This window comes from Hyla sarda, chromosome 4 (genome assembly GCF_029499605.1).
Source record: "Hyla sarda isolate aHylSar1 chromosome 4, aHylSar1.hap1, whole genome shotgun sequence".
NCBI classification, from domain to species: Eukaryota; Metazoa; Chordata; class Amphibia; order Anura; family Hylidae; genus Hyla; species Hyla sarda.
This window is the reverse complement of record NC_079192.1, coordinates 164,071,079-164,098,042: the sequence shown is the minus strand read 5'-3', so window position 1 is coordinate 164,098,042 and position 26,964 is coordinate 164,071,079. Positions and strand designations below refer to the sequence as shown.

Genomic DNA, 26,964 nt, shown 5'->3' with positions numbered 1-26,964 from the left:
AAAAAAGCATTCAGTAAGTGTATTAACCCTTTAGGTGTTTCACAGGAATAGCAGCAAAGTGAAGGAGAAAATTCAAAATCTTCATTTTTTACACTCGCATGTTCTAGTAGACCCAATTTTTGAATTTTTGCAAGGGATAAAAAGGAGAAAATTTTTACTTGTATTTGAAACCCAATTTCTCTCGAGTAAGCACATACCTCATATGTCTATGTTAATTGTTCGGCGGGCGCAGTAGAGGGCTCAGAAGGGAAGGAGCGACAAATGGTTTTTGGGGGGCATGCCGCATTTAGGAAGCCCCTATGGTGCCAGGACAGCAAAAAAAAACACATGGCATACCATTTTGGAAACTAGACCCCTCAGGGAACGTAACAAGGGGTAAAGTGAACCTTAATACCCCACAGGTGATTCACGACTTTTGCATATGTAAAAAAAATATATATTTTTTTTACCTAAAATGCTTGGTTTCCCAAAAATTTTACATTTTTAAAAAGGGTAATAGCAGAAAATACCCCCCAAAATTTGAAGCCTAATTTCTCTCGATACAGAAAACACCTCGCATGGGGGTGAAAAGTGCTCTGCTGGTGCACTACAGGTCTCAGAAGAGAAGGAGTCACATTTGGCTTTTTGAAAGCAAATTTTGCTCTGGGGGCATGCCGCATTTAGGAAGCCCCTATGGTGCCAGAACAGCAAAAAAAAACCACATGGCATACCATTTTGGAAACTAGACCCCTCGGGGAACGTAACAAGGTGTAACGTGAACCTTAATGCCCTACAGGTGTTTCACGACTTTTGCATATGTAAAAAAAAAATTTTTTTTTTACCTAAAATGCTTGTTTTCCCAAAATGTTTACATTTTTAAAAAGGGTAATAGCGGAAAATACCCCCCAAAATTTGAAGCCCAATTTCTCCCGATTCAGAAAACACCCCATATGGGGGTGAAAAGTGCTCTGCTGGCGCACTACAGGTCTCAGAAGAGAAGGAGTAACATTTGGCTTTTTGAAAGCAAATTTTGCTCTGGGGGCATGCCGCATTTAGGAAGCCCCTATGGTGCCAGAACAGCAAAAAAAAACACATGGCATACCATTTTGGAAACTAGACCCCTCGGGGAACGTAACAAGGGGTAATGTGAACCTTAATACCCTACAGGTGTTTCACGACTTTTGCATATGTAAAAAAATATATATTTTTTTTACCTAAAATGCTTGGTTTCCCAAAATTTTTACAATTTTAAAAAGGGTAATAGCAGAAAATACCCCCCAAAAATTGAAGCCCAATTTCTCCCGATTCAGAAAACACCCCATATGGGTGTGAAAAGTGCTCTGCTGGCGCACTACAGGTCTCAGAAGAGAAGGAGTCACATTTGGCTTTTTGAAAGCGAATTTTGCTCTGGGGGCATGCCGCATTTAGGAACCCCCTATGGTGCCAGGACAGCAAAAAAAAACCACATGGCATACCATTTTGGAAACTAGACCCCTTGGGGAACGTAACAAGGGGTAATTTGAACCTTAATACCCTACAGGTGTTTCACGACTTTTGCATATGTAAAAAAATATATATTTTTTTTACCTAAAATGCTTGTTTTCCCAAAAATTTTACATTTTTTAAAGGGTAATAGCAGAAAATACCCCCCAAAATTTGAAGCCCAATTTCTCCCGAGTACGGCGATACCCCATATGTGGCCCTAAACTGTTGCCTTGAAATACGACAGGGCTCCAAAGTGAGAGCGCCATGCGCATTTGAGGCCTAAATTAGGGACTTGCATAGGGGTGGACATAGGGGTATTCTACGCCAGTGATTGCCAAACAGGGTGCCTCCAGCTGTTGTAAAACTCCCAGCATGCCTGGACAGTCAACGGCTATCTGGCAATACTGGGAGTAGTTGTTTTGCAACAGCTGGAGGCTCCGTTTTGGAAACAGTGGCGTACCAGACGTTTTTCATTTTTATTGGGGAGGGGGGTTGTATAGGGGTATGTGTATATGTAGTGTTTTTTACTTTTTATTTTATTTTGTGTTAGTGTAGTGTAGTGTTTTTAGGGTACAGTCGCACGGGCGGGGGTTCACAGTAGTTTCTCGCTGGCAGTTTGAGCTACGGCAGAAAATTTGACGCAGCTCAAACTTGCAGCCGGATACTTACTGTAATCCTCCGCCCATGTGAGTGTACCCTGTACGTTCACATTGGGGGGGGGGGGGGGGGGGAACATCCAGCTGTTGCAAAACTGCAACTCCCAGCATGTACGGTCTATCAGTGCATGCTGGGAGTTGTAGTTTTGCAACCGCTGGAGGCTCCGTTTTGGAAACAGTGGCGTACCAGACATTTTCATTTTTATTGGGGAGGGGAGGGGGGTTGTATAGGGGTATGTGTATACGTAGTGTTTTTTACTTTTTATTTTATTGTGTGTTAGTGTAGTGTAGTGTTTTTAGGGTACAGTCGCACGGGCGGGGGTTCACAGTAGTTTCTCGCTGGCAGTTTGAGCTGCTGCAGAAATTTTGCCGCACCTCAAACTTGCAGCCGGATACTAACCGTAATCCTCCGCCCATGTGAGTGTACCCTGTACGTTCACATTGGGGGGGGAACATCCAGCTGTTGCAAAACTACAACTCCCAGCATGTACGGTCTATCAGTGCATGCTGGGAGTTGTAGTTTTGCAACAGCTGGAGGCACACTGGTTGTGAAACACCGAGTTTGGTAACAAACTCAGTGTTTTGCAACCAGTGTGCCTTCAGCTGTTGCAAAAGCTACAACCCCCAGCATGTACGGACAGCGGAAGGGCATGCTGGGTGTTGTAGTTATGCAACAGCTGGAGGCATACTACTTTGGCTGGGGATGCTGGGGATTGTAGTTATGCAATAGCTGGAGACACACTGGTTTACTACTTAACTCAGTGTGCCTTCAGCTGTTGCAAAACTACAACTCTCAGCAGTCACCGACAGCCAACGGGCATGCTGGGAGTTGTAGTTATGCAACCACCAGATGCACTACTACAACTCCCAGCATGCACTTTAGCTGATTGTGCAAGCTGGGAGTTGTAGTTACACAACAGCTGAAGGTACACTTTTCCATAGAAAGAATGTGCCTCCAGCTGTTGCAAAACTACAAGTCCCAGCATGCCCATAAGGGCATGCTGGGAGTTGTGGTGGTCTGCCTCCTGCTGTTGCATAACTACAGCTCCCAGCATGCCCTTGTTGCATGCTGGGAGCTGTTGCTAAGCAACAGCAGGAGGCTGTCACTCACCTCCAACGATCCTCGCCGCACCAGGTCAGTCCCTCGTCGTCTCCGCCGCCGCCGCTGCTCCTGGGGCCCCGATCCCAACAGGGGCGCCGGGGATCGGGGTCCCCAGCACCCGGGGTGCACGTCCCGCACCCGCTCACGTCCTCCGGAAGAGGGGCGGAGCGGGTTGCGGGAGTGACACCCGCAGCAGGCGCCCTGATTGGTCGGCCGGTAATCCGGCCGACGAATCAGGGCGATCGTGAGGTGGCACCAGTGCCACCTCACCCCTGCTGGCTATGGCTGTTCGGGGCCGTCTCTGACGGCCCCGATCAGCCAGTAATTCCGGGTCATCGGGTCACTGGAGACCCGATTGACCCGGAATCCGCCGCAGATCGCTGGACTGAATTGTCCAGCGATCTGCGGCCATCGCCGACATGGGGGGTCATAATGACCCCCCTGGGCGATATGCCCCGATGCCTGCTGAACGATTTCAGCAGGCATCGGGGACCGGCTCCGCTCCAGATGGTTGCGGGGGGCCGGTAAAACACATGACGTTCTCATACGTCATGTGTCCTTAAGTACTCGGAAATGGAGACGTATGAGAACGTCATGTGTCCTTAAGGGGTTAAAGGGGTACTCTGGCCCTAAGAATTTTTTTTTCCCTTATCCAAAGGATAGGAGATAAGATGTCTGATCGCGGGGGTCACGCTCCCCGCAATGCAAGTCTATAGGAGGGGGCATGCCGGCCGTCCCATGGGGGTGAAGTCGTGATGTCATGATACTCCGGCCCTGTAGTCGTGACCCGGCCAAATCAGAGGCTTCAGAACTGCATGTAGTTCCCATAGGTGGGTGCTGCATGCAAGATTGCGGGGGTCCCCAGCGGTGGGACCCCACGATTAGACATCTTATTCCCTATGCTTTGGATAGGGGATAAGATGTCTTAGGGCCGGAGTACCCCTTTAAAGGGAATGTTTCATCAGAAAATTATCGCTTGTTTACATCAAATTTTAATGCCAAACATATTTGAAAATTATTTTTAGTGATCTTTTCTTTAATTTTGTATTCTAATATATTCTTAAATAATACTGACATTTAGAGTGAATATTGATGAGGCAGGGGAGCTATAAATGTAAGTGACTGCTTTTTACAGCCATTCATCCACACTATAATCCAGTATGATGGGTTTAGTGCTTGCAAAATTGCTATTAGTTTTTCTTTAACTTTTGGAATTGTGAACAAAGAGAATAAAAAATCATGTTCATTTGGATGTGATCTCCTTTTGTATTACTGTCAAAGTACCATTTGTTTTTAAAGTTTCGTAAGAGTAACTGCTATATACCAGGTATGTATTTTTTCATTTATTCACAGATTTGGATGCCAACAACTAAGAAAAATTGTGGACTAACTGTCCTGCATGATCTTTTCTTGGATTTTTGCTAAAAGCAATGGAGAAAAGGAACACAACACTTGTGACAGTATTCATTCTCTCTGGTCTCTCCTCTAACCCAACCCTTCAGCTTCCTCTCTTTTTCCTCTTCTTCTTCATCTACATAGTAACTTTGCTGGGAAATCTTATGATCATTGTATTGATCAGAACAAATCCAGGTCTGCATACACCAATGTACTTCTTCCTTATGAACCTATCACTTGTAGATGTCCTTTATTCATCATCTATAACACCCAACATCATGGCCAACATTCTCTCAGAAAAGAAGACAATCTCTATAACTGCTTGTGCAATACAAATGTTCCTCTTCATCGATTTGGCAAGCTCAGAAGCCATGTTACTTGCTGTGATGGCCTATGACCGATATGTAGCCATATGTAAACCGCTGTATTATAAACTAAATATGAACAAAGTAGCATGCTTAAAACTCATGTTCTCAGTTTACACAGCGGGATGTCTGAATTCATTCATACATACATATTGTGCATTTATCTTACCATTTTGTGGGTCTAATCATGTTAACCATTTCTACTGTGATATTAACCCCATCTTAAGACTATCATGTAAAGATACATATCTTAACCAAGTTTTCTTATTTGTTGTTGCTGGTTCTATTGAAGTGGGCTCTTTTTTATGTATAGTGATATCATACACATACATTATAATTGCCATATTAAGAATTGTGTCTCATAGAAGTAGGAGTAAGTCCCTCTCCACTTGCATGTCTCACTTTACCTGTGTCGCCTTATTCTACTGCCCAGTTTTCTTTATGTACTTACGGCCAAATTCTGCTTATGCAGTAGATCAGGACTGGATGGTGTCAGTGTTCTATACAGTGATAATACCAATGTTGAATCCCATGATCTATAGCTTAAGAAATCAAGATGTTAAACAAGCTCTGGTAAAATTAAAGGTACTCAGTTTTTAATAATAACATAAACTACATAGTATTTAAAATGAGTTTTCTTTTTATATTTCATATAGGCATTGTGGCTGTTATTTCATATTGTTGGGTGTTTTTATCTCGAGCAAGAAGAGAATAGGCAAAGGGGATTAAATTATGTAGCTTTGTCAGCTCCATCCAGGCTGAATAGGACACAATAGGAGTGTAATATTGTCAACAAAATGGATATGTGCAGCTCACACCGAAATGGATAGCTATACCAAGGTGATTGTGCAGAGTTTACAAATATAACAAAACTATATGGAAAACAGTCCTACTAGGTATACTTTGGTGTGAGATTTGTAAACGATCCCACTATCTGGGAGATAGTATGCTGTAATGTGTAAATGATGTATGTGCATTGGGCAATAGGACAGCAAATGGTCCCAACTTAAAGGAAATCTGTCAGCAGTTTCAACTGCACAAACCTGTTGGTACAGAGAGGTAGTGCAGGTGACACTGATGACAACCATACTTACCTGATCCCGTTCCTTGCTCTGGTTCTCCTGAAATCTTCTGCCATCTCTTCTGTTCTGGGGCCGTCTTGGAGCATGGGAGGGGTTTCGTGATGTCACCTATGCTGCTTCTCTGCTGGGTCCCACTGCTAGCAAAAAGCAGCGGTGACATCACAAAGCTCCATCCATGCTCCAAGTCAGCCCTGGAACGGAAGGTACGGTGGAAGATTGCGGTAGTACCAGAGCACGGAATGGGACCAGGTAAGTATGGTTGTCATCAGTGTCACCTGCTTATACAGACAGGTTAGTGCAGTTGACACTGATGACAGATTTCCTTTAATACAATGGCTGGTGTATGAAAACTTAAAGTGGTGGTATAAATTAGTGTTGACTTTAATGGAGTTATCCACCATAAGGTGATTTTAGTATGCACCTGCCAGACAGTAATGGACATGCTTAGGAAGGATATGTGCTTGCCTTGTGGCTAAATGGCTATGTTGTGAGATTACCATAACGCTGAGGCTTTTGTGAACTGGGTATTTCCTGTTGGAGTTTGTTCTCTCGAACTACAAATCCCATAATTCCTTGATTGTAAGTGTGAGGTAACTTTCCTCCCTCCCACACATCAGCTACCCCACCCATTGAAACACTAATGAGCTGCATTCCATTCAAAAGACCAGTATTTTCCAGTGTGCCTCCAGCTGTTGCAAAAATTCAGGACAATTAGTTGCAGAATGATCTCTCTCCCACCCAGCGGTGGCTCCACCCATTAAAGCAGGACAGGCTTTCTTTGCACACCTGACATGTGATATCATGTCTCTGCCGCACTGCAACCTGGGAAAACCTGAGTAATTTTGTATGCTGTTAAAAATTAAATATTGGAGCAAAAATCACAGAATTGTGAGACCAACGTCCCACACAGGTACAGCCCTTGTAGCAAAGTTTAATAGAAAAAAAAATCCTGGAATACCCCTTTAGGCTAAGTTTCCACTTGATTTTTTGTTTTTGAAAACTGCCACTGCGGTTTTTGAGCCAAAGTCAGAAGTGGATCCATAAGGGAGGAGAAGTGTAAGTCCTTCCTTTATATGTCCTATTCCTTTATGTCTCATATTTAAACAGCTATAAAATGCCAGCAAGACAGAGGTGAATAAACTTTTTTAGAGCTGTTTATGTGATGGACAGTGTAAAATCATAATATACACTCCTGGCAGGGAGAAAAATTAAGGAATACATTCTTAGTTGCATGTTCTTATCTTTACTGTGAAAGAAGAACATATATTGCAAAATAATAATTCGGATAGTACAATACTTAATGTTGTAGCTGTGTTTCTTTGCTTACAAGCTGTTTGTTTGGCATTAAAGCGTACCTGTCAGATGACCCCCCCCCCAAAAAAAAAAAAAATAGAAAAAAATAAAACTGTTATATGTTGCATAGTATCTCACCCTGATCATGTACATATCATTTTTATGTGTCTATGACCTATATTTCTCTCAGAATTAGCTTTATTTCTGAATGACCTTAATGTTGTTGACCAGAGGCAGGGGGCGGGTCCCTTTCTTCTCCTCAGGTAATAACCACTCCCCCTCCCTCACTCTTCTCAGTCACTGGTCTTGGGAGTTAGCACCTGTAACCCTTTCCTTTCTGGTTTTATGCTATACACACACTGTGTGCTTACAGCTTTTGCAAAACTACAGCTCCCAGCATGCCCATACATTCTTTGAGTTGTAGCTTTGCAACAGCTGGAGGCATATCATTGGTAAAACTCAGATTTACAGCAGCGTTGCTGCAGACTGTGTTCCTCCTACTACAACTCCCAACATGCCCACACATCATTTGGCTGTGCAGGAATGCTGGGAGTTGTAGTTTTGCAACAGCTGGAGGCATATGATTGCAGTTCCCCTGTATTAGATACACAAATACACACACACGTTGAATTCATTTATTCATACACATGCACATTACCTAGACAACACAGATTTACACACATACATATATATCCACACACACATATATACATGCAGGGACACTTACTTTTTAAACAAAAAATCCTCCATCCAGTCCCCATCTTCAGTCACCAGCTTCTTTCATCATTTGCTCACAGGCAGCAGTGTACTCCTTCTCCTCCCACATGGAGTAAACACAGACAGTGAGGGAGCCAATCACAGCAGCTTTAGATCTACAGACCTGTCAATCATGAATTGGGTCCATGATGTAGGTGATGACGAGTGGACACAGCCAGGCTGGTATGTATCCCAGGAGGCAGGGAGGCAGTTTTTTGACTGGCTTTTCAGTATAAAATACTGAAAATTATGTAATGAAAGCAATTCCAAAACTTATTGGTTTTGCATGCTTTACAACGTATCAAAAGTTTTTATATATGACAGTGTCCATTTAACCCCTTAACGACGCAGGACGTATATTTACGTCCTGCGCCGGCTCCCACGATATGAAGCGGGATTGCGCCGCGATCCCGCATCATATCGCGTCGGTCCCGGTGCTCATCAATGGCCGGGACCCGCGGCTAATACCACACATCGCCGATCGCGGCGATGTGCGGTATTAACCCTTTAGAAGCGGCGGTCAAAGCTGACCACCGCTTCTAAAGTGAAAGTGAGAGTGACCCGGCTGCTCAGTCGGGCTGTTCGGGACCGCCACGGTGAAATCGCAGCATTCCGAACAGCTGACAGGACACCGGGAGGGCCCTTACCTGCCTCCTCAGTGTTCGATCGGCGAATGACTGCTCCGTGCCTGAGATCCAGGCAGGAGCAGTCAAGCACCGATAACACTGATCACAGGCGTGTTAATACACGCCTGTGATCTGTGTAAAAGATGTAAAAAAAAAGTGTTAATAAAGGTCATTTAACCCCTTCCCTAATAAAAGTTTGAATCACCCCCCTTTTCCCATAAAAAAAATAAAACAGTGTAAAAAAATAAATAAATAAACATATGTGGTATCGCCGCATGCGTAAATGTCTGAACTATAAAAATATATCATTAATTAAACCGCACGGTCAATGGCGTATGCGCAAAAAAATTCCAAAGTAAAAAAAAGCGCATTTTTGGTCACTTTTTATACCATTAAAAAATGAATAAAAAGGGATCAAAAAGTCCGATCAAAACAAAAATCATACCGATAAAAACTTCAGATCACGGCGCAAAAAATGAGTCCTCATACCGCCCTGTACATGGAAAAATAAAAAAGTTATAGGGGTCAGAAGATGATATTTTTAAACGTATAAATTTTCCTGCATGTAGTTATGATTTTTTCCAGAAGTGCGACAAAATTAAACCTATATAAGTAGTGTATCATTTTAACCGTATGGACCTGCAGAATAATGATAAGGTGTCATTTTTACCGAAATATTCACTGCGTAGAAACGGAAGCCCCCAAAAGTTACAAAATGGCGTTTTTTCTTCGATTTTGTCACACAATTATTATTTTTTCCGTTTCGCCGTGCATTTTTGGGTAAAATGACTAATGTCACTGTAAAGTAGAATTGGTGACGCAAAAAATAAGCCATAATATGGATTTTTAGGTGGAAAATTGAAAGGGATATGATTTTTAAAAGGTAAGGAGGAAAAAACGAAAGTGCAAAAGCGGAAAAACCCTGAGTGCTTAAGGGGTTAAGTATTATTTTTCTGGAAAGGAAAGAAAATTCACTCCTGTGAAGAAAGACAGTGTACACTCCTGTGAGGTAAAGGCTTGTTCCTATAGAAGAAGAAAAGTTGCTACACTGCACCACTCACCGTTCTGTGGACTTGGAATGTAGATTTGCTGCTATGGTTTCTTGCTGCTATATCTGTCTTGTGAGGCCTCTGCCAGTCGGCAGGCCAACCACATGCGCGAGATAGAGGAGTTGATAAAGGTGCACTTCTGGTGTTCCTCTAATGAAGAAGGAATTTTTCAGAGGCCTTTTCAAAAATGAAAGAAGTGATCTGATTGGTTGCTATGGGCAACTCAGCAACTTTTCCTCTGGATAGGTTTTGATAAATCTCCCCCATGGTTGTTAAAGAAGCACTCTTGGATATTGGATAGTGATGAGCGGCATATGCCATATTCGAATTCGCGATATTCCGTGAATATGAGGACGAATATTCGTCCCATATTCGTGAAATTCGAATATTTGTTATTTCGTTCTTTAGAATTGCAAAACTTTGCTATTGTGAATGCGAAATTAATAGCGAAATTTCGCTCGTCTGCGCATGCGCGCTATAACATCATGCGAGGGACATTGCTAGGGACATTGCTAAGCTCTGACAACTGTGCTTGCAGAACTCTCTTTGGCTCACAGGCATAAGTAGGGTGGAATTTCCACTAATATTCACATTGCGAATATTCGTATTGCCTCACAGTCTCATCCCTGGGTCTTTAATGAAATGATATAAGCATTGCATTTATCAGTCGAAGGAGATCACTACAATGTGCTCAGTTTTTAAAACAGTTTGAAAAAAGACGAATATTCGTAATAGCGAATTTTAATCGCGAAATTCGTAATATTCGCGACGAATATTCGAATTGCGAATATTCGTGAGCAAAACTAATATTGGACATATAATACTAACTTACCAGCAAAATGTATGTGGAGTTGAAGTTACCAAAACATTGTGGCTTCTTCAACTTTCATATAAAGAAGCATTTTGCATCCAGAGACAAACTAGTGTTAAGCCTAATTGGCTTTATTTGTGGGAGTGGAGTGGGGTATATAACCACCCCTCTCCCACATCTGGGGGCGTGTGTTACGTTGGCGGTAGTTCTCTAGTAGTCTACCGTGTTAGTGCATACGTCCGTCCCCCCCCCCGGAGTGTCGTTGGTAGTGTGTAGCGGTTCTATCCCCCGTCCTCGCAGAGGTTTGTTAGGTAAGTGCCAGTGTGGCTCCATGTCGTTCAGCCCGGGTTCGTAGTGCAAGCTCACCCCCAGCTGGGTCGCTTGCCTCCTCGCGCTCCCCTAGACTTTTGGTAACCTATTTTTCATGTTTCTGTTGTGTCCTCCCCATTCCGTGTCCCCCCGCCGCTCACCTGGCCCGCCCGGTTCCCAGTCCCGAGGGAGTGGGGTTGCGCCTGCTGCCGGGCTCGGGGACCCCATCCCACGCTCTAGATCGCGGCCACGGGGCTGCGGGGGGCGGGGTCTCCATTCGCCCCGGTGGTCGGCGTCGCTCCATGATTACTCCTCCTCTCCAATCCAGGGGGCGAGAGGGCGCGTGCTCGCCGGGCTCGGGGCCCGCTCCCCGCTCCAGCCGGCACCGCGAGGCGGCCGGGGGGCGGGGCTTCGCTGGCCCGGTGTCCCGCGTCATCACCCGGCGCCGCGCCACCACGGGAGAGGGGGGGCGCCTGCTCTCCGGACCCGGGGATGCAGGGGCGGGGCTCCGCCATCGCGGGGGGTGGCGCCACTCCCAGAGTCACACCATCCCTGCCATGGGGGCTGGCCAGGACATTCGCCGGGTGCCGTCCCACAGCCGGGTCCGGGCGCTCTCCCCCATTTGCTGGCTCCCGGCTTGCTTGCGCATGATCGGGTGCTGCGGGGGGGGGGGCGTCCGGGATCTGGGCTGTCGGGGCGTGGGCACCGGCATCACACAGGTTCGGCCACCATATCTCACACCGCCCCCCCCCCCCCCTCTCACACTGTCCCCCCCCTCTCACACTGTCCCCCCCTCCCTTCTCACATAAAAAAAAAAGGGGCAATAAAGAAAGGGAAAAAAGGAGAAGACCAGGGGGGGTTTGGTCACCCATCCCATGCTCTGCGACCAGGCACATGCTGTCCCTCAACATTAATGGCTCTAATATTTGTCTTACCCTTCAGGTTCCATTGTTGTTCCTAAGCCCCACAAGTGGCTTCGCCGTTCAGCTTTCAGCTCAAGGTATAATAAAAAAAAAAATAAAAAAAAAAACAACTCATATACTGATTTCACTTCTTCTCACATAGCCATCAGCTCTCACTTCCGCACGGCATTCAATCATCCTGGCCAACACATTCCACGCGCCGGACCCGCCGCTGACGTGGCCCAGAGCCTCGGGCGGCCAACCCCCCGTACAGCCTAGGCCCGTTCGCGTCAGTGGGGGCCTTGGTGTAGCCCGTTGTTCCTGACTTGATTCAGCGCAACGCAACTCGACACACACGAACACTGGGTCATCCGTTAACTGACACACCCCCCCAAAAAAATAAAAAATTAAAAAGGGGCAAAACTCATTTTTAGCCCACCACGTCACGCACTCATCACGTCAGGCACTCAGCTGCCACCCCTTTTTTTCACTTATTTGTTGTCTGTCTCTGTGTATCCCCTCAGCCGTGAGCCGGGTCGTGCCTATTCAGGCTCCCTCTATTCCCACAACTCAGGATACAGCAGGTCAGTGTTATAAGACAGAAGCTAGGGTTGTTCAGGTACCATCCCGGTTTCTCACTAGCACCTAACTTTGTCTATCGGCACCCGTTACTGGCCCGGACAGGTTCCGAGGCGGCATGTCGCAACCATCTGACATTGAGGACACCCTCTCCGTCCCCGAGACCCCAGCAAGAGCTTCGGACCGGGGCAGCGTGTCCTCCTACCGTACCTGGACAGTCCCCAAACTGATGCAGGAGCTCAGGAGGAGGGGCACCCCCTTTACGGCCTCAGCTAAGAAAGGGGAGCTGTTCAGCCTGCTGGGCACAGACCGGGCCCCCCCGGCGAGGCAGGCAGCACCATCGGACCAAGCGTCCAGTGCTTCACTTTCACAGCTCCACACCATGATGAGCCAGGTGCTCACGTCAGTGTCCGGGCTCCAGGCTAGACTAGAGGACATGGAACGCGCCAGGGTCACGGACACAGCCCCAGGCCCCACTGTTCCTGTGGCTTCTACCTCTCAGGCTCCGGCTACAGGTATGCACCAGCCTCCCCCGAATATTACACCCGCACACTTTATCCCGACAGCAATTAAAAAAGACATTCTGGAGGGTAAGAATGTCAACTTGGCTCTTCTGCTGATAGCCACCACGGACATCAATGACACCAAAACCGTTGCCTGTGGCGATCTCGCTGTCACCTTCAAAAGCAAAGATGCCAGGCTCAACAGGAAACTAACAATTAACGAGTTTGTCATAGCCTTTGGGCTATTTAGAGATGTCATTTGCTCAGTTATTCCCAGTCGCAGGGAGGAACTTGATTTGTACCTCCACAAGATCGCACAAATGGCGTACAAACACGGAGGGTCCACCTTCTACGAGTACCATAAATCTTTTGCGGCTAAAGCAGCTGCTTCTTTCTAGCAATTCAACTACACGATCAACTGGGGAGCCGTTGACACCGAACTTTACTGCGAGCATTTCGCAGGTCTAAAAGCCCCCTCCTACAGCTGGTGCGGGGTCACCACACACACCACTAATTGGTGCCCCCTGAGCAAAGACCAGGCGGAAACAAGCACCAACAGGAGCCAGAATATCTCCATAGGCCCCAGTCAGAGGAACTCTCCTGCGCTATACAGGCTAGGTAGGCCGGTCAGGTTTCTGGGCAAGACTCAGATATGTAATAATTTCAACCTCTCTGCGTGCACCTACAACAACTGCAAGCTTCTCCATGTGTGTTTTCTCTGTTTCTGGGCCCACCCCAGCTCCATCTGTTCTCAAAAGGGTACCCAGGCGTGACTAGGCGTGGTGCGGGTTGATGCCCTGGCCCGCATTCTAGCCAGTCACCCTGATCCCTGCTGGGTCAGATGGCTAGTTGGGGGGTTTCGTGAAGGTTTTCACATGGGGTTGGTCGCGTTGCCTCAAAGCACGCATGAATGCCTTAACCTACAGTCAGTGCTCGCCGAACCCACGGTGGTGTCAGAACTACTACAAACCGAACTTCTGAAAGGCTTCATGATCGGCCCCTTTGATGTACCCCCTTTTTCTTGATGGAGGGTTAGCCCGTTAGAGCTAGCCACTGGGAAGTTTTCCAATAAAAGAAGGTTAATCTATGACCTCTCCGCGACTTACTCTTCTAACATCCCAAGCATCAATGCACTGATCCCTTCCGATCAGCTCAGCATGAAATATTCCACCATCGATCAAGCCATACAGGCCATACTACAGCTGGGCAGGGGCACGTGGCTCTCCAAAGCTGATATTACCGACGCCTTCAAACCTCTCCCCATCAAGCAAGACCTGTGGCAGTGGCATGGGGTAAAATGGGCAGGCAAGTATTACTTTGCCACTAAACTCACCTTTGGAGCCAAAAGTAGCCCCTGGCTTTTTGATCAACTGCCACGGCCTTACACTGGGCCTTACAACATATTTCCAACTGTCACTACACCATTCACTATCTGGACGACTTCCTGTTGCTGGAACACCCTGGTCACAGTCCCTCCAATCATAGGTCACTGTTGGTGCTGTTCAAGGAAGTTGGGGTCCCAATCGCACCCCATAAGACCGAAGGCCCGTCCACTCAACTCACCTTTTTTGGCATCATCTTAGACACCGAGAAAATGTAAGCCAGTCTTCTCCAGGAGAAACTGGCTAGGATCCGTGAGGTTATCCAGAAAATTACCAAATGCCACACAGTATCCAGGGTGGAGCTCCAAAGCCTCCTAGGCATGATGACCTTTGCGATGCGGATCATACCGCAAGGTAGGTCATTCATATCCAGACTCCTGGACTTATTTCCTTCAGTTTCCGGGCAGAGGCATGTCATTCGAATCAACAGCGAGGCAATGTCAGACCTGGTCATGTGGGGTCACTTCCTGAGGAACTGGAACGGGATCTCGTTCTTTGTCCCCTCAGCCACGGAAAGGTCCCCCTCCGTGGTTTCTGACGCTTCAGCCGTCGGTTTCGCCGCTCTCCATGGTGCACATTGGCTGGCCAGTCCTTGGCCACAGGACATACTGCTTATCCCAAATTTTCACGAAACTTCGGCCTTATTCGAGATCTACCCAATAGTGGCAGCCGCTGCCGTATGGGGTGGTTCGTGGGTCAACTCCACTGTCCGCTTCAGATGCGACAATATGGCCCCAGTAGATATCTTGAGGAAAGGGCGTTCTAGGTCCCTGCATATCATGCATTTTGTCAGAAAGTTTGTCTTGATCGCTCTTCAGCATAATTTTCATTTTTGAATTGAGCACATTGAGGGTTCCAAAAACACAGCAGCAGACGCTCTGTCACGAGGTAACATGAAGCTGTTTTTTCAGGTACACCCAGAAGCAGACATCGTCGGGGTCCCAGTTCCCTCAACACAGTATCTTCAGATGGACTAGCAGACTTCATCACGGTGGCAAATTCTTTAATCAGACAGTCCCTTGCACCCAGCACCACACGGGCATATGACGCAGCTCTAGCCTCTTTTTCCGCGTTCATGCACAAATAAGGTCTCCCTGCCACAATTTCGGTGCGTTCCTCTCTTGCTTATGTTGGTTTCTGCCACTCTTCTCTTCACCTCTCCTACAACACCATCAAGCTTCACTTAGCAGGGTTACAACACCATAGATCCCTCTCACATCCCGATGCACTTTCTCTACTATCCACTAACCCTATTAAGGCGGCACTCAAGGGCATCCTTGTCCTGTCACGTCCCAAGCCACCCTCCCGTGCACCAGTCACTGGCGACCTTTTCCGATCCATGTCCTCACTCCTAGACACTCACCCGTTTGGTCCCAGACTCAGACACGCTGCGGTCGAAGGTCACAGGGTCCTCTCCTGAGCCAACTATCACCGCATGGGGCAGGGTTTGCACTCGCTCTGTCTTCCACCAAAACCTGTAGATGGGGAGCCACCATACGCTATTTTCCTACTTTTCACCAATGGTGTCCGGTTCTGGCCCTCACACAACTCCTTTCCACGTTCCCTGGACGGCCAGCGGACAGCCCTCTTCTGCCGGTCAATGGGTCAGCACTCTCCTCTTCCCAGTTCACCAAACACATGCGGTCCCTTGTCAGAATCCTGGGACACGAGCCTAAATGTATTTCAGGTCACTCATTTAGGATCGGAGCAGCCTCTGCAGCATCTAAACACAATGCCCCTGCACATATCATCAAGAAGTTGGGGCGCTGGAATTCTGGCTGCTTCGAGCGCTACATCCCTGACCCGTCCACCGAGATGGCGGGGGTATTTAAAGTGTTAGCTCTGTAAATTCCATAAAACTTAGTTGTACCCTACCTCCGACTCTTTACCCTCTATCAGGCGTACCCATGGTCGCGGTAATTGGGCACACCTCATCCGCTAGTTTTCCCTCTTAGGTCCTCTGGATGGTCTCCTGTTTCCAGGTCGGTAAGTACGGTCAGTATTATACAGTTTGTATAGGTCCCACTCTAGGCTCTTCGAGCCATGACCACAAGTGTTAAGCCCAATTGGCTTTATTTGTGGGAGTGGCATGGGGTATATAACCACCCCTCTCCCACATCTGGGGGCGTGTGTTACGTTGGCGTCACCCACCCAGCCCTCCCTCATTCTCATAATTCTCACCAGGGTATGCCCTCTATCAGGCGTACCCAAGGTCGCAGTAATTGGGCACACCTCATCCGCTAGTTTTCCCTCTTAGGTCCTCTGGATGGTCTCCTGTTTCCAGGTCGGTAAGTACGGTCAGTATTATACAGTTTGTATAGGCCCACTATAGGCTCTTCGAGCCATGACCACAAACAAAAAATAGCTGTGCAGTACATGCAAAAATTATTGTTATGTTCTGGGTTTACTAATAAATTGAATTAGTAACAGATGGTTCAACAACAGAACAGTATATATATATATTTCTTACTGGTAATTAAAGTAAATGAATAGGTTTTAATCCAGCAAGTACAGTATATTCTTATAAGAAAATAACATGGCAATAACTGACATTGCATGTAAAATATCCGGTAACAGTGCCATCTAGTGATACAAAACAAAAATTCAGGGCCTCCTGTTTTTTTTTTACCTTTTAACAGTCACTATGTCTGGAAGTGGTCCTGGCTTGGGTGGTGGTTGGGCTAGCAAGCCAAGAGACACACCAAGGAGTCAGGCTAAGACCATTTGGGATACTGGCCTAGGTCTTGTCCCCGCAGCTTTCATGCATTTTAAAAAGAAAACAAATAGGTTAAGGTGGGCAACACAGGTTCATAGTCATTCAAGCCGGGGTCAAACACAGGCAAAGCAAATGAAGTAGAAACATGAAGCAAACATCTTTTCAGTCATTGCACAGAAAGACATCTAAGCATGCTACAGTACAAAGACACTCCACCTCAAATTTGATAAAATCTTTTTGAAGCTGTACTCAACCCCTGAACATCTTATCCCGTATCCAAAGGATAGAGGATAAGATGTCTGATCGCGGGGGTCCAGCCGCTGAGGGGGGGTGGCTGTGGTGGTTGTCACACCTCCACCCATAGACATGAATGGAGGGGGCGTGATGTCATGAGTCACAATCACGGCCGCCCAAACCCAGCTTTCTGAACAAAAAAGTTCAGAACATTGAGGTACCCCCCGGAGATTGCGGTGGGGGATCCAGGGGCGGAGTACCCCTTTAGCTGTAATGATTTTTACAGTTACTTGTATGCTACATACATTTTCTCTTGAGCTAGTCTGTAAATCAGTTAGCGTGTTATCTGGTGGACTTGTATGTCTGAGGATACTTTCAGGTATAAGACAACTAGGCCATGTTCACACACAGTTATTTATTTATTTATTTTTTTACTTTTTTGCTTTTAGTTTATTTTTTCAGCTGTTTATGGCTCACAATGAGACTCAAAGAATGATGTGTAAACATAAGCCTTAGGCTTATAGCCTGGCTATACTTGCTTGGTTGAGGCTCATCACATGGCTTGTTCTAGTTCAACATATACAAAGATACTATATAATATAGTTCTTGGTTGCTCACACCTCTATAATAACGGATCAAAAACCGATTGGCAAAAATGGATGCAAGTGAATGACATTACAGGCTCATCCATTTGTCATAGACTTCAATGTTGCATTTCAAATATTCATTTCTAATCCATCATTTTTGACGGAAAAAAAAAATACTGCATGCAACATCTTTTCTCCGCTAAAAATAATGGAATAGGAACCATATGAACGGGTGACAAAGGACTGTAAAATAATTCTATTGACATCAATGTGATCTATATACAGCTGTTTTCAAAAGGCTTGAACAGATTTTAGAAAGGGCATGAATTAACGGGGACTGACAATAATGTGAACGAGCCCTTATAGAGCAGAACATAGTGGCTGTATAAAGGAGCCTTATTGCTCATTTACCTTGCTATGGAGATATTCATTGGACAGTTCCTGACATGGACAGAGGTGTCAGCAGAGAGCACTGTGGTCAGACAGAAAAGAGATTTCAAAAGAAAAGAGCTTCCTCTGGAACATACAGCAGCTGATAAGTACTGGAAGGATTAAGAAGTAATTTACAAATCTGTTTAACTTTCTGGCACCAGTTGATTTAAGAAAAAAAAAATTTGTATCACACTGGAGTACCCCTTTAAGATTCACCAAAAGTCCTCACTAGTAAAAATGTTAACATTTGCCAACAAGCATAAACCCAGTGTACATATAATGTGTATTTCAACAAAGATTATAAATTCTACCATAGTTTAACCCCTTAAGGACACAGCCCATTATGACCTTAAGGACCAGAGCATTTTTTGCACATCTGATCACTGTCACTTTAAGCATTAATAACTCTGGGATGCTTTTACTTATCTTACTTATTTTACTTATGAATTTGATTCCGAGATTGTTTTTTCGTGACATATTCTACTTTAACATAGAGGTAAATTTCCTTTACTCTGCTTGTAAGGAAAATAGACATTCCAAATTAATTATATAGTGATTCACATATACAATGGGGGAAATTTATCAAAGGATTTAGACTGGTTTTTCCTGTCTAAATTTGTCGCACAGAAAGTCGCAGTCTAAATATGTGCGACTTTTCTGCAACTTTTGCTGTAGAGGATTTTTAGAACATGATGCATGCAAGTCTATTTTAGACGGAAATGCATTGGAAAATGCATTGGTGCTGAATTTATCAAGTGCGACTTTTGTGCGACAAGTCGCATCTGCCCAAAATACGCTGAAATGTCAGACCATGTTGGAGCAGGTCTAAATGCAGTTTAAGCTGTAGACCCTGAAGTCTGAGCACAGAATTTATCAAGGGCTGTGAGACCTTTGATAAATTAGGAGCACAATAGACAGGAGACTACCACATACGCTGGTCTATAAGCATACCCAGAATAGACTAGATTAGTAAATGTCCCCCAATATGTCTACTTTATGTTTGCATCATAAAGGTGACATGTTTTTACTTTTGGAAGACATCAGAGTTCAGCAGCAATTTTCCAATTTTTCACAAAATTTTCAAAATCGGAGTTTTTCAGGGACCAGTTCAGTTTTGAAGTGGATTTGAAGGGCCTTAATATTAGAAATACACCATAAATGATTCCAGTATAAAAACTGAACCCCCCCCCAAAGTATACAAAATGACATTCATAAAGTGTGTTAACCCTTTAGGTGTTTCACAGGAATAGCGCAAAGTGAAGGAGAAAATTTAAAATCTTAATTTATTACACTCGCATGTTCTTGTAGACCCAGTTTTTGAATTTTTACAAGGGGTAAAAGGAAAAAAAATCCTCTCAAAATTTGTAACCCAATTTCTCTTGAGTAAGGAAATACCTCATATGTGCATGTGAAGTGTTCTGCGGGTGCACTAGAGGGCTCAGAAGGGAAGGAGCGACAATGGGATTTGGGAGAGTGAGTTTTTCTGAAATGGGTTTTGGGGGGCATGTCACATTTAGGAAGCCCCAGAACAGCAAAAAAAAAAAGAAAAGAAAAAAACAACATGGCATACTATTTAGAAACTATCCCCATCAAGGAACCTAACAAGGGGTACAGTGAGCCTTAACACCCCACAGTTGTTTGATGACTTATCATTAAAGTTGGATGTGTAAATAATTTTTTTCCACTAAAATGCTGGTGTTACCCCAAATTTTTCATTTTCACAAGGGGTAATAGGAGAAAAAGCCCCCCAAAATTTGTAACCCCATCTCTTCTGAGTATGGAAATACCCCATGTGTGGACATCAAGTGCTCTGGGGGCAAACTACAATGCTCAGAAGAGAAGGGGCACCATTGAGCTTTTGGAGAGAGAATTTGGTTGGAATATAAGTCGGGGACCATGTGTGTTCACAAAGCCCCCCGTGGTGCCAGAACAGTGGTCCTCCCCACATGTGACACCATTTTGGAAACTAAACCCCTCCCAGAATTTAATAAGGGGGGCAGTGAGCATTTACACCCCACTGGCGTTTGACAGATCTTTGGAACAGTGGGCTGTGCAAATGAAAAATAAAATTTTTCATTTTCATGGACGACTGTTCCAAAAATCTGTCAGACACCTCTGGGGTGTAAATGCTCACTGTGCCCCTTATTACATTCCGTGAAGAATGTAGTTTCCAAATTGGGGCCACATGTGGGGGGTCCACTGTTCTGGCACCATGGGGGCTTTGTAAACACACATGGCCTTCAATTTTGGACACATTCTCCCTCCAAAGGACCAATGGTGCTCCTTCTCTTCTTAGCATTGTAGTTCACCTGCAGAGCACTTTACATCCACATATGGGGTATTTTCAAATGGGGTTACAAATTTTGGGGGGATTTTTTCCTATTTTCCCTCGTGAAAATGAAAAATGTAGAGTAACACCAGCATTTTTGTGAAAATATATATTTTTTTCATTTTCACTTCCAACTTTAATGAAAGGCTCACTATACCCTTGTTAAGTTCCGTGAGGTGTGTAGTTTCCAAAATGGGGTCACATATGGGTATTTGTTTTGTGTTTATGTCAGAACCACTGTAAAATCAGCCACCCCTGTGCAAATCACCAATTTAGACCTCAAATGTCCATGGTGCTCTCTCACTCCTGAGCGATGTTGTGTGCCCGCAGAGCACTTTGTGTCCACATATGGGGTATTTCCTTACTCAGAAATTGCATTACAAGTTTTGGAGGACTTTTTTTTCTCCTTTTACCGCTTGTGAAGATTAAAATATGGGGCAACACCAGCATGTAAACCTTCAGCTGTTGCAAAACTACAACTCCCAGTATGCACTCACAGATCATACATGCTGGGAGTTGTAGTTATGCAACAGCTGGAGGCACATTGGTTGCAAAACACTGAGAGTTTGTTACTTAACTCAGTGTTTTACAACCAGTTTGCCTCCAGCTGTTGCAAAACTAGAACTCCCAGCATGTACGGTCTCATGCATGCTGGGAGTTGTACTTTTGCAACAGCTGGAGGCACACTGATTGCAAAACACTGAGTAAGGATGCAAACTCTGTTTCACAACGTGTGCCTTAAGCTGTTGCAAAACTGCAACTCTCAGCATGCATTGACAGCAGAAGGGCATGCTTAGAGTTGTAGTTTTGCAACAGCTGGAGGCACACTGCTACAACTCCCAACATGCCCTTCGACTGTTCATGCATGCTGGGAGTTGTAGTTATGCAACAGCTGGATGCACACTTTTTCATAGAAAAAATGTGCCTCCAGCTGTTGCATAACTACAACCTCCAGCATGCACAGACCACCAAAGGGCATGCTGGGAGTTGGGCCTACCTGTACGGCCTGTGTCCTTAAGTGGTTAATGCTCAGTCAGGTGACTAGGGAATGTCTGGGAGGCAGTCTCCCTGGCCTCTCCCAGCTCAATTTAATTGACAGGTCTCTCGTTTATACAAATAGTTTGACACCTGCCAATAAAGCTTAGTAAAGAGAAATTGAGCAGACCACTTTCAAGACACTTCCCCAATGCCACAACTTGCCACTGATAGGATATGTTCACACGGTTGTAAAATGTGTGGAATGTCTGCCCAGAAATCATGGGTGTACTTTCCGCACATTTGAAAGTTCCGGACTGTTCTCGAAATGTGCCGTTTCATAGACAGCAATGCATTTCTGAGCGAAGTCTGCAGAAAAAATATGTGGTTGAGGGTGTGATGTGGGCAAATGGAAATGCCCTAGGGGCAGATGGCTTTAGCCCCTTGTGTTCGTGATGCAGGACGTGGTTTATCCTCAATACCACCCGAAGGTGTACCGCTGGATCCTGGGCTAGACACCGGGGGCAATAATGACTCTGATGCCAAGGTACGGAACAACGGTAGCTTTACTGATTTAGACAGGTGGAATAGTCTATACATCTTAGCCAGGCCCACGGTGGTGACCAGTGACTTCAGAGACCTTAGGGCTTGCTGGGACTTACAGTGGACTGGGACAATTTTGATGCAGGCCACGCTGACTGAAGACAGGTTTACTTTGACTGACTTGACTGAGACTGACTATACCACATTTGTTACTTACCAGGCTCTTACTGGCACCTGGGAGTTATGGACTTGTAGACTTGTGGCTGACTGGTTGACTTGATGCCTCTTCTGGACTCCAGACACACTCTTAGGACTTGACTGCACTGGACCTCAGCAAAGACTTAACTGGAAATCAAGAGAGCGAGCTAGCTCCTCCCAGGTCTTATATGGTGTAGACTAGGAGGGGTCCCATAGGTCACCCTAAAGTCACATGGTCACTGATACCTCACTGGGTTACAATCACATGACACTGGTTAATCACATGTCAATGGTTCTTAAAGACATAATACTTTTATATACAATACACAGCATAAAGATAACTATACAAGGGGAACAGGTGCAGGGGGCCCAGGGGACACTGCAGGGAGGCTGCCTGACAGGGCAGCTAGGGTACAGGGTACAACTCCTGTACCAGGCCACCACAAATAGACATGACTATTCTTTCTTTGGATGGCGAACTCGGGATTTCCATGATAGAAACATCTGCAGTGGAAATTACACTGTGTGCACAGTACAGCAAAATCCCTTTAAAATCAATGGGACTGCTGCAGCAGAATGTCCATGCAGAATATTCCAGCAAAATTCTGCACGGACATTCCGCCGTGTGAACATACGCTCAGTGGTGAAGGATAGCGGCCCTGATTTACTAAGAGTGTTGTGTAGTTTTCTTTGTGAGTTTTTTCCCCAAAATATACTTTTTTCACGGTATTTGCTAGTGTTTCCTTACATTTTGCACTTTATCCTATGTTTTGCTTTCTTTATACAGTTTTCCAGAGTTTAAATCCACCAAATTTTTTGTGGAAACCTAAGTAAATATGTTGGGATTTTTCGAAAATGATGGGGCACGCCCCTTTTGATTAGGGCCACGCCCCTATTTTAGGTGTACTCTGTAAAATGGAGAGTTAGTTGGTTTTTTTTCCCGCAAATTCTGGCGCAGACAATGTGCCAAATTCTGGTGCATAATCGACAAAACAGGTCAGGTTTACAATAGTAAATCAGGGCCAGTGTCCCTTTAAACATTACCAAAATGTATTAAACATTTTTTTTAACTAGATAGTAGCATCTGAAGCTGACATAGCTCGCAGTGCTGCTTTGCCAATCACTGCCCGCAGTGGTGTCCTGTCTCAGCCAGTGATTGGTGGAGCGGCATTGTAAGCTATGTCAGCTACAGGCGCTATTATCTGCAGCTCTGAGAAGCGAAGTGTCAGCTGCCACAGACAGGACACCCTGATACCGGAGCAGAGTGTATAAGCTTTTTTATTGTATAACCAAAACTGGGCTTAAAAAAAAAAAAAAAAAGTTATCACCTGATAACCCCTTTACCTGTTTTTGACGAATAAAATTAAAGTACAAATATTTAAAAAACTGGATCAAAATTTTCATTGGTTTTTATTTTTTTTTATTTAAATATTCAAGCTATCGAAATAAAAATATGTTCTGTCAAAGCATTCATTGTCAAAATATACATTACAGCAGCAAATATATATATATATATATATAGATATATATATATATATGCATTAAATATTTTAGGACTTTTAAAATGAAATAGTCTATGTAGTCCTGTCCCCATGCATATTCCCAATATGGATAGGCACGATTATATTTGCCCACTTGTGTATAACAGGGATGAATAGAAATATGGATCCAAGAACTGAAACTAGAAGAAATGTCCATAAAAACATTCGGTCCAGAACCCGAGCAACAAACTTCCAGTCTTCAACAACCTGCAAAGTGAACAAAGTTACTTTTTTTAGTAAACAGTTACACAATATTAACGATAATTAGTGATAATAAACCAGAATTTAAGACTACTTTACGACAAGTGAACTGTAAGGGTAAATGCACATGGGTCTGATTTGCTGTGTACAAATCTGCAGCAAATCCACACAGATTTTGTTACAGATTTGATCTTCCTCATTCACACGAATGGATATACTACAGATATTTAAGTCCACACTTTCTATCAGGGATATTTCTGATTTGTGTAGAGGAGTTTTCAGAAGTCAACGGCTACTGTGATATTCTGCAGCTTTACCATGCAAATTTGTGTAAAAAATCTGCAACAAATCAGTCCGGTGTGAATTTACCCTGCATATTATAGATCCACACTGTACAGATCATTAATTCAATGCCCAATGGTTGAGTACCCATACTGTTCTGTACTATATGAAACTGGTGGCATACCTTGGTATACTAGTGACCCATCACAACCAAGAAATTGTGGCATGCCGCATTGAATGCCATTTTGCAAAGAAATTCTTTCCTAATGATAGATTACATATAAGCAAAAAGCTAATAATAAAAACATGTCACCACCATGTTCAGTTATCACAAAAATAACCTACATGGACAAATTTACCTTCAACATAGACTAAGTGAACCCAGTGTTCCTCCTCTCCACACACCTTAAAGGGGTATTCCAGGAAAAAAACTTTTTTATATATATCAACTGGCTCAAGAAAGTTAAACAGATTTGTAAATTACTTACTATTAAAAAATCTTAATTCTTTCAGTACTTATGAGCTTCTGAAGTTAAAGGGGTACTCCGGTGAAAACCTTTTTTCTTTTAAATCAACTGGTGGCAGAAAGTTAAACATATTTATAAATGACTTCTATTAAAAAATCTTAATCCTTCCTGTACTTATAAGTTGCTGAATACTACAGAGGAAATTCTTTTCTTTTTGGAATGCTCTCTGATGACATCACGAGCACAGTTCTCTCTGCTGACGTTATTATAATAATAATAATGCTTTATCTATTGTTGTCTTTAGTGGGATTTGAACCCAAGTCCCCAGCACTGCAAGGCAGCAGTGCTAACCACTGAGCCACCATGCTGCCCTTAGCATACTTCTGCTATGCATGGTTGCTAAAATGGACAGAGATGTCAGCAGAGAGCACTGCGCTCGTGATGTCATCAGTGTTCAAAAAAGAAAGGAATTTCCTCTGTAGCATTCAGCAGCTAATAAGTACTGGATTAAGATTTTTTAATAGAAGTAATTTACAAATATGTTTAACTTTCTGCCACCAGTTGATTTAAAAGAAAAAAGGTTTTCACCGGCGTACCCCTTTAAGGTTGTTCTTTTCTGTCTAAATCCTCTCTGATGACACGTGTCTCGGGAAACGCCCAGTTTAGAAGAGGTTTGCTATGGGGATTTGCTTCTAAACTGGGCGGTTCCGGAGACACGTGTTATCAGAGAGGATTTAGACAGAAAAGAAGCTCATAAGTACTGAAAGGATTAAGATTTTTTAATAGAAGTAATTTACAAATCTGTTTAACTTTCTGGAGCCAGTTGATATATAAAAAAAAGTTTTTTCCTGGAATACCCCTTTAAGATAGAAACATGGAAAGGAGGCACTAGAATAGGAGTAATGTACAGTGGTCCCTCAAGTTACAATATTAATTGGTTCTGGGATGACCATTGCATGTTGAAACCATCGCATGTTGAGACCATAACTCTATGGAAACCTGGTAATTGGTTCTGAAGCCACCAAAATGTCATCCAAAAATAGGAAAAAGTGAGGATTAAAGATAAATAAGTAGATAACAAATACAGATAAAGCAAATGCTTACACATAAAAGTAAGAAAGATCTGCTGGGAGCTGCAAATCACTGTCTATTTCAGTGTTTCCCAACCAAGGTGCCTCCAGCTGTTGCAAACTACAACTCCCAGCATGCCCGGACAGCCCTTGGCTGTCCAGGCATGCTGGGAGTTGTAGTTTTGCAACAGCTGGAGGCAACCTCTTTGGGAAACACTGGTCTATGTAGAGGACAGAAGCTTCTTCAGGGTCCTGTACAGAACACGCAGTGTCCTAAAAAAAGGAAAATGGAACTGCTCTCACCTGATGCCCAAAGGAGCAGCTAACTCTGGCACAGGTAAAGAGTACAGAACATGTAATACCTCCCTGTACTGTAGGGGGCGCTACCAGACACCAGTCAGTGCATGCACTTTAGGAATACACAGGTTTTACCAGTGAAATACCCATTCTGATTGGTCAGTTCTTCCAGCCATTGACACGTTTCGCAGATTCCATAGCAATGTATGTTGAGTCTGGTTTCAAGTTACAATGGGCCAGAAAAGACCATTGTATGTTGAAACTATTGTATGTTGAGGCCATTGTAAGTTGAGGGATCACTGTATAGGTACATTATAATGTAGGGAAACAATTATGGAGCATGTTCAGGAGCTGAGCCTACTTCATCCTTGTCACATGCCATCTTCTATTTGCAGCTCAAACCTGATGTCAATGACTAGAATTAGAGATAACTCTGATGCTGGTCATTAAACCACATTAGATGTCAAAGTCAAAAGCAATCATGGTATCTAGGGAGTTAACTGGCAGGGGCTGGTTCTGTCAAGGCTCCAGACAGCAACCCTGTAAGACAATCAAGGCAGTCCGGGGTCTTCTGTAAGCTTCCGTGGCTGCCATAATAGATCTTTTAGTACAGCTTTCCATAGACTGTTAAAATACAATGGGGTGTCTGATCCTGTATGTCAGCCTAGACCAAAAACTAGCAGCAAAACACAACTTGACTCTGGCCAGATGGCTGCAAACTAAGACACGGCCCGGGAGGCAGTAACATGATCAACCCAGCTAGGTCCATACCGGGGAGGCTCATAGGGACATATATGATAGGCAGGAGAATAAACAAT

The 26,964-nt window shown here is 44.5% G+C and overlaps 2 protein-coding genes across 3 annotated transcripts in view; one reads left to right on the top strand and one right to left on the bottom strand.

The window, feature by feature from the left end:
- The first annotated feature begins 4,646 nt into the window (after positions 1-4,646).
- LOC130368631 (olfactory receptor 1019-like) overlaps positions 4,647-26,964 on the top strand; it is a 51,604-nt gene continuing 29,286 nt past the window's right edge. Inside the window, exon 1 of one of the 2 annotated variants that reach the window (XM_056572571.1) lies at positions 4,647-5,567. In XM_056572571.1, coding sequence (XP_056428546.1) covers positions 4,653-5,567 — 915 coding nt within the window. In that variant the 5' untranslated portion in view covers positions 4,647-4,652. The remainder of the gene's footprint in view (positions 5,568-26,964) is intronic. The other variant, XM_056572570.1, reaches the window with a different exon arrangement.
- Positions 22,104-26,964, bottom strand: part of LOC130368629 (neuronal acetylcholine receptor subunit alpha-5-like) — a 47,267-nt gene continuing 42,406 nt past the window's right edge. Inside the window, exon 6 of the mRNA XM_056572568.1 lies at positions 22,104-24,036. Coding sequence (XP_056428543.1) covers positions 23,863-24,036 — 174 coding nt within the window. The 3' untranslated portion in view covers positions 22,104-23,862. The remainder of the gene's footprint in view (positions 24,037-26,964) is intronic.